This window comes from Symphodus melops (assembly GCF_947650265.1).
Source record: "Symphodus melops genome assembly, chromosome: 1".
Lineage (NCBI taxonomy): Eukaryota > Metazoa > Chordata > Actinopteri > Labriformes > Labridae > Symphodus > Symphodus melops.
This window is the reverse complement of record NC_136691.1, coordinates 2,415,570-2,423,967: the sequence shown is the minus strand read 5'-3', so window position 1 is coordinate 2,423,967 and position 8,398 is coordinate 2,415,570. Positions and strand designations below refer to the sequence as shown.

General features: G+C 43.5%; 1 protein-coding gene across 1 annotated transcript; it reads left to right on the top strand.

Moving 5' to 3' along the window:
• The first annotated feature begins 870 nt into the window (after positions 1-870).
• LOC306832267 (cysteine-rich protein 2-like) lies at positions 871-8,167 on the top strand. Its single transcript, XM_079356817.1, has 8 exons — positions 871-1,119; positions 3,899-3,993; positions 5,910-5,967; positions 6,072-6,203; positions 7,241-7,309; positions 7,422-7,516; positions 7,625-7,682; positions 8,067-8,167. Exons 1-8 carry the CDS (start codon positions 1,077-1,079, stop codon positions 8,129-8,131), a joined length of 615 nt encoding a protein of 204 aa, XP_079212943.1. The 5' UTR covers positions 871-1,076; the 3' UTR covers positions 8,132-8,167.
• The last annotated feature ends 231 nt before the right edge of the window (positions 8,168-8,398 follow it).

Genomic DNA, 8,398 nt, shown 5'->3' with positions numbered 1-8,398 from the left:
AGACTTTAATATGTATTCACATAAAAAGTAGCAGAAGTAAGTGGCGCTTTTTTGCCATCTTAACTTAGAAACCGATCACATCGCTCCAGAAAGGCCTGAGGGATAATCCGCTTCCAGGGGCGCCAGTGAAGCAGGGCTGCGAGCGCATACGAGTTGAAGATAAAATAAAAGGGAAAAAAAAAAGATAGATAGATACTTTATTGATCCCGAGGGAAATTCAAGAAAAAAGACTTCACTGCATGGGAAAGATGTTTAGAGATGGATCTGATGTTTTTAGACTCATTGGCTCCTTAGAAGCAACATAAACTCTGCAGCTGGTGAAAGGTTTTAAAACATCGCCACCATAAACTGCAAGAAATAAAAAAAAAATAAAAGAAAGAAGAAGAGATGAGAGGGTGGGTGTGTTTATGTAATTCTAATTTTTGTAATATTTGAACTATAGTTCCCTTGTAATATGTCCAAGACTGATGCAATTTTGCAGATCTGGCAGACCTCTCTGAAGTATGCTGAGCTGTTCTCTCTCTGTGCCACCATCTCACAAAAAGTCTGAATCATCGCTGGTGACCTTTCTGTAACACCTCCTCTCACTGCCATGTGTAATTTGTTGCTGCTGTTATATATATATATATTTGTTGGTTTAGAATAGGTTTGAACAAGCTGTTAGACAATTTAATAAAAATATTGGGGGAAAAACAATATTTAACAAAACCATAAAAGTAGATTAAGTCATGAAAAAACATGAATAAATTGGCGCTAGGAAATACTGACATTTTATTACAAGTATTGCAGACTGATATAAGCCAATATTACGAAGTAAAACTGGATATGTAAAAGTGAATGACGTCACCGCGTGGGCGGGGTTATGTAAATTAGGCAGAAGGAAGCCGAGAGAGGGCGTGAGCCGCCAGTCTCTCCCATCATCACCACCATCCTCTGAGGTGTGTCTGCACCGCTGGAGCCGCAGACACACACACACACACACACTCTTTCTCTCTCACACACACACACACACACACACAGACTGAGAGCCGGTGGAGCGACTGAAACGACCCCTTTCTCTTTGTTCGGCCCGAAAAATGGCGTCAAAATGTCCAAAATGCGACAAGACGGTGTACTTCGGTAAGTGGCTGTTTTTGTCTGTCATGATTTGACCGCCGTGTTTCTCGGTTTATTCTCCATTCTTCGTTCATTTTGAACCATGTGTGTGGTGGCCTGTTATTCTCAGAGGGGATTTGAGGATAAACGGGATTAGATGTTTAAACAGCGAGCAGCCACAGAGGTCACGTGGTCTGAGATTCATTAAATACAGGGGGGTTCATTTGTAGAAAATGAAAGACAAATTACCTACATGGTGTTTTTAATTGGACTGCATGCTAAAAGCTCTACAGCAGAGATAAATGTTGTTCAGAGAGGATCATGTGGTGACTCATTACTCTTACATAAATCACTGTCTGATTAGGAGGATAATAAGAGGCTCTTCACACCCACATCTTTAAAGGTAGTTCTTTCATTTTAAAGGCTATGCTGTTCATCTTTAACTATTTCAGGTCTGAACTTGGGGAAATCATTCAGGAGTGGAGAGAAGCGTACTGTGTGACATTTTCATATTCATGCAACATGTTAGAAGTGGTGACGCCAAAAATACACATCTGTAACATTTGAAACTCGTCTGAGCTGATCAGATCATGTTTGTCCAGAGCGAGAGGTGAAAAACGCAAAATCCTGCAGTTCATCGAGTGTCCACTAGAGGCTGGAAGTCGCATACACACCCATGCAAAAAAAAAAAAAAAAAGGCAAAAAAAATAACATGTCAGCATTTCGGCACACGCTGTGTTTTTTCTTTGATAAGTCGTTTGATTTAATGACGGACAAACGTTATTCACAACAAGGCGTGTAGCTGACATGATTGACAGGTGTAACGGTGTGTTTGAAGTTAAGCCCCGCCTCAGCTCCAGCTCTCAGCCTGTCGTTAGGTCGACTCAGAGTTAGGCTCAGACAGCATTTCAATCAAACATGAGAAACAGCGGTCGATGTTGCTGAAGTTAAAAAGTCTCTGGTCACTTCCTGTCAGCAGCCGTGTGTCCTGATTGGTCTGAAAGCTGTTTGTTTGTTTGCACTCCTCTCGAGATCCGACCTCGTGAACGTTGCTTTGGATGATAACGTCTGATAAACTGAGTTGGAAGGATCATACATCATCTCAGTTAGCGACATTCTTCTGCACACGACAGAGAAATGTAATCAGCACGTCGAAGTGATGGGATCATAACGAGCTTATTTCTTTCTGCGTGTTTTCCAGAAAGTCTTTTGTGCATCATTGTTGTCACTGCATGCAATATTAAACTGTATCTCCAGGCTGCCGGTGGCCTCCGAATTGTTTGCAGACGCCCGGGTCCCTTTGGGCGGCCCGCCCAGGTTTGGGGGTCCGGCCTTCGGCACTTTCTCTCTCCCTGATTTCTGACTCTGTCCCATCTTTAAAATCAAGGCAGAAAAACCTTTTAAAGAAACAGTAAATCCTCTGATCTTAACCTAAAATATTTTATCATGCAAGAAAATGTCTGACGTGAATATCACAGAGATTTCCCACCAGGGGGACAAAAGATCCTCATGTGTCAGCAGCCTTCACTCTGTAATTAAGCTGCTCTGCTCTCCCTCGGTTCTGTTCATATATCTGATCCCAAATGAACGTTTCAGTAACCACTCTGTTTAAGCACCGCTCACACCGGGCTATAAATGGGTCACTATCTCTGCAGGAGATAACAGGCAGCAGCTTCTGGTCTTATCTGACAGTGATTCACTCATTCAGAGCCGCTCTCTGTTTCCATGACACAGTGCTGCTTCAGAGCTTCACCACATGGCACCGTGAATTATTGAGCGATCGCAACACGCATCCCGGGGATCGATTTTTTTTTTTTTTCTCTCCTCTCTTCTCATCTCCGGGGTCGAAGCCCCGCCCTGCAAGGTTCGACCAAAACAAGCTCGTCTCTCTTATCAGTGTGAGCGCCTGCACAGGGAAGTATCCGCTCTTTGTAGTTGACGCTCAGCAGTCTTCATCTATTTTGAGCTCCAAAAGATGTCAGTATGAATCGAGTGTCAAAAAGAAGCCAGCGACCAGGAAACAAAAAAAACAGAGTAGATCTTAGAATTAAAGACTCTGAAGACACGTAGCCGGGTTTTTGTAAAAACGAATCTCCTGCCCCGTCCGTCTAGAAAAAAACAAACACACAACCTCGTTTTTCAAGAAAAAACTTCATCCACACATAACCGCAGAAGTGCGTTTAATTAAACACATTCATAAGCATGCCGAACGCGACGTTTTGTCGAAGGCAGTGACGCTTTGAAACGCATAAACGGAGAATTCACAAATCTTCACTTTGAAAAGCTTCGTCTTTGATGCTGTAAATCTGCGTGTTCGTGAGGACGAGAGGCCGAAACGTAGAGAAATATCTTTGTTCTGTGAGATACCCGTCTACGTGTGGTCGAGGCCTCAGTCCACCTTCAGAGCGCCTCTCTGTCTCTCTGCCTCTCTGTCACGTATCAGAGCGACAGGCTGTCAGCTGAGCGCCGTGTGGTCACTTTATCTGCGGGGATATTCTGGGAGCAGGACGAACAGAGAACTTTGTCCTTCTCGCTCCACTCGTCAGACTCGAACAGCAGATATTCAAAACGAGGACGAGGCCTTTGGGTGGGGGGGTTCTGAAGGGAGGTCAGGCAGAGAGCGGGGGGGGGGTCTTATTTTTGTCTGTATTCTAATCTAGCTACATGTGAAAGGTGTATCTGACAGAAAGAAAGAAGACGTGTATGTGAGAACATTCGGTTGTGTCGTATCTTCACACACAGCGTGCACAGGGTAGAATATGTATGCCGCTGTCTCTCACTCCTGTCTCTTGTCTTCCTGCAGCGGAGAAGGTGTCCTCTTTAGGGAAAGACTGGCACAAGTTCTGTCTGAAGTGCGAGCGCTGCAGCAAGACGCTGAACCCCGGAGGCCACGCTGAGGTGAGCGAACACTGTTAGCTTCCTGTTTTTAAAGCTCCTGTGAGGGACTTCCAGCTCGGTTTTATGTTGGCGCCCCCCTGTGGACAGAGCAGGTCTTGTCCTGCACGTGTGGAAGCAGCAGTAATGATCTCATCCACTTCATTTTAAATGTCTCACGTGTTAACTCTCGATGAATCTTCCTCTGAAGAGAAATGATAAAGGGCTCGGATTGTTTGGCAGCAAACGTGAGGACAGTACGGCTAAAAATAAACCAAAACCCATTTTAAAAAATCAGACTAAAAATATCAATCAGGCATTAAAATCAGTGGAGCTCGTCCCCTCCTATATACAGAGTACAGTGCAGGTGTGCAGGTGTAAAAAGATGATGTCATATTTTATTCAAACGTTTTTATAGCCTGAATCTCACTTTCAGTGCTTCTTGTAAACGATCATGATGGACAGGAAGAGTGAATAATGTTTGTTATTGTTCAGTGAAACCTCGACAGTCTGTGTGTTTCCTTTAACAAAGGGAAGTGCCTCGGGGGGGAAGTACTTTGTGGTTTCTGCGTGGTTAAATGTGAGAAGTCATCTAACCGAAGTGAAAGTGTTGAGAAGAGAGAAACCTCAGCGACTTCCTGTCGAGGTCAGTGAGGGTTGATGTCGTGCACATGGCGGAGGAGGTGTGAAATGATGAAAGGACTTGTTGCTTTTCTAGTCTTCTGATGAATCAGAGCGCTTTGACTCTGCAGGTCCCGCCGTCCCCCCCGTCCCCCGTCCTGCAGGTGTTGGGACGGGAGGTTTGCATGAGCAGACTTATAGATAGAGATCAAACATACACATTTATACACGCTCCGCCCCCAAGGACAAGTCGGACACGCAGCTGCAGGAGCTGGGGATCAAACCCTCGACCTTCCTGCTGAGAGACGATCGACTCGACCTGTCTGATCCACTCGTGACTCGGCGTCAGATGACAGGAAACAATACAGCAATCAGCAGTCAAAGAGAGGAAGTCTTCATGTTTAACCTTCAGCCGTGGAACAGGAGAAAAGCCTTCTAAAAATCACATCAGTATACTTTTAAAACACAGATTGAATACCATCCACTCTTTAGCTGAGGAATAAGTGAATTCTACACTGCATCAGAGTGACTTTTATTTTAGACTTCTTTACTCATTATGTTCGATTTGACTTCTGTCCTCTGTTCTTAAAGAGCTCCTGAGTCCTCTCCATCTTTTGTTAGGGTTTGTTGTTTTCAGACCTCAGCTGGGCTCAGCTCATCGGGACGTTACTGCCAAGTTCAAACACAGTCCGAGACTTTGTTGGGGGGGGGGGGGCTGTCTACCTCGGTGTAAACAATGGCATGATAAGTTATTAAGCTGGTGCGGTGCCTGGTACTGAGCTCAACGTGACCACAAGGATCACAAAAAGACTTTCAAGTCCTCGTGAACGTCTGGCCTTTAACGAGCCGTGATGCGTTCACTGACTGAGGAAAGTGCAGTTCGTCTGAGTGAGGCTGAAATGAGAGGCTCCTCTGGTGGACGTAAAGAATCAAGAAACGATGGCTTTTATTTCACAGAGAGGAAGTCGCTATCTGAACACACGCCGGCGTTGTTCATGAAACTGAGTCGTGTTGGATGGAGGTTTTTACCGCTCACTGCTGGCGGGCTGGCCTTCGCTCCCAGAGGCACTTACCATTTCCTGTCTCCAGCCAATAGGTGCTTACCAATGTCTACGAGACAAACCGCTGTCCCTTTAGTGCTGCATGTGTTGGTCATTAAAGGTTCCACACATCAACATGAACAGAGAAAAAAGTACAGAACAGCGTCTTTGAATAAGTCCTGTTTTGTCTGTTTTTTTTTTTAAGTTGACTTTATATTTTAAACGTGTTTAACTGACCCGTTTTACACTCAGTCAGTGACGTCTCTGTTTACTTTGCAGCATGATGGGAAACCCTTCTGCCACAAGCCGTGCTACGCCGCCCTCTTCGGACCAAAAGGTGCTATTTGCTCTTCTTAACACCCATGACAGATAACTTTTGCTTCCCACTCTGGGTGTTATTTTTCCAGTTTGTGCATGATGCAACGTTTGGCTCTGATTTAGGCGTTAACATCGGCGGCGCTGGCTCCTACGTGTACGACAGTCCTGCCAACGAAGCCCCTGCTGCGGTCTCGATGGAAACCAACGCCAAACCACAGGAGGAGAGAAAAGCCCCCGCACGAGGACCTGTGAAGGGTGAGAGAGAGAGAGAGAGAGAGAGAGAGAGAGAGAAGGTGACGTGACGTGAGATTCTTCTGCGAGAAAAACATCCTCTCTGGTGGGATGTGGAGGTTTGAGGTCGAGTTCAGCAAATGTTTGATGAACAGACGATCAAGACAGAGAAGATAGAGGGGAAAAACAGACTGGTGAGGAAGGAGAGGAGACGCATCAGAAGAAGAAAATAGCACTGAGTTAGTTTAGAGAAAGATGTAAAAAAATCTTAGTAAAAAATGCAACTTTTGTGTGCTTAAAGGTTTATTACGTAGAATTGAATGACAATGTTAGCGTTCAAATTTCTACATTTTCTAAAAATGACTAAACAGCTGAGAGAATCACTCCCATGAGTCCTTGCCAGTATCAGCATCATCTTGTCTTATAGTTGTGTTGGAGAGCCTCCTGCTGGCAGAATGTACGCGCTGCATGTTTAAGGATGACATCAGGGAGATGAAAATGAAAAAGGGTGATAAGATAAAAAAAAAGGTAGAAAAATAACAGGATGAAAAATTCAAGTAAAAATTGTCTAAAATCACTACATGTTGCCACGAACAAATAACTCATTAGTAAATTAAATTACAATTAAATAAAACGTTTACATTGTAAAATAATGACAGAAAATTAACATTAAAAGGTGAAATTTCACTAAACTGAAAAACAAAAATACACAAATAAAACATTATAAATCATCTAACCCTAACCCTAACAAATACAAAGTAAAAGAAGGTATAGCAGAGGGATACAAATAGAGGTTTTTAGTTTTCTTCTTTTATTGTGCAGAAATGTGAAAACAGTAAAGTTTGTGAAATGATCAGAGATGATCTCCTTAAGTAGTTTTATGAAGCAGAACATTGGAAACAACAACAAAGAAACAGTCTCCCCTACTTATAAAAACACGGACTCTGGCTCTAAAATTACTAATTAATAATCAGTCAACAAATCTAAATAGCTGAAATACCTGCTTTGATATAAAGTTGAATGAAATAAAAAATAAATCTACTTAAATGTTGTTTTTTTAGCTGCGAGTTTCTCGTCCTTCTCCGGAGGACCAAACATCTGCCCTCGATGCAACAAGACGGTTTATTTCGGTACGTAGCTTTCTCTCTCGTCACACGTGGGTGCATTAACCACACAAGTTTTTGGGATGTGTGTGGAGTGGTTGTCATGGTAACGGTCTCCACGGTTGGGTTTGTCATTCAGCTGAGAAGGTGTCGTCTCTGGGGAAGAACTGGCACCGGCCCTGTCTGCGCTGTGAGCGCTGCAGTAAGACTCTGGCTGCTGGCAGCCACGCAGAGGTGAAGGATACGTGCAACGCCACCATGAGTCAGACACATGATTGTTTTTTTACTTTTTTTTTTAACAATATTAAATAACGAGGAGGAAATCTGATGTTTCTGTTGCAGCATGATGGACAGCCGTACTGCCACAAACCGTGCTACGCTGTTCTGTTTGGACCGAAAGGTAAGAAGAAAGAAACACTCATCAAACAACTAAAATTATTATTATTATTATTATTATTATGGTTATGTCAGACCTATATATATATATATATATATATATATATATATATATATATATATATATCAGGGCGCGGTTGTCTCCTACCACGCCCGAGCATGATTGATCCCGTCTCACCTGTCGGTAACATCGTTCTGTACTCGAGCACACTCGCGTATGAACACAGTCAGATACAGCAGGTGGAAGTAGTTCACACAGTTGGTTTGTAAATCTCGCATAATTAGGGGTGTGGCTTAGTTGAGGCATCTGCACGCTTGTTTATCAGTTTAATGGAGGATTGTTGATCGGGCCTTTTAGAGTTCAACCCTGTGTTGTGCTCCCCTCCAGGTGTTAACACTGGAGGTGTCGGCAGCTACATCTACGACGATCCTGAAGCCGAGGCGCAGCAGTGAACTCTGACGAAGCTCCGCCTCCAGGACCCTCAATGTCTCTCTCGATATGTACTGCACTCACAGGGACGGATACGTAGATGTTCTGTTGTATTTGTATATTGTTTATATATCTATTTTTTGTACCAAAACAAACCTTAAACATGTTTTCCCAAGTGAGCTTTGGATTTGCCTTTAGGTCTTTTGGTTCTCGTTGCCGAATATTTAACAGCATTGTAGTGAATGAATTAACACGTCAGAGATTTTTTCACTTATTAAAACTTTTTCAGA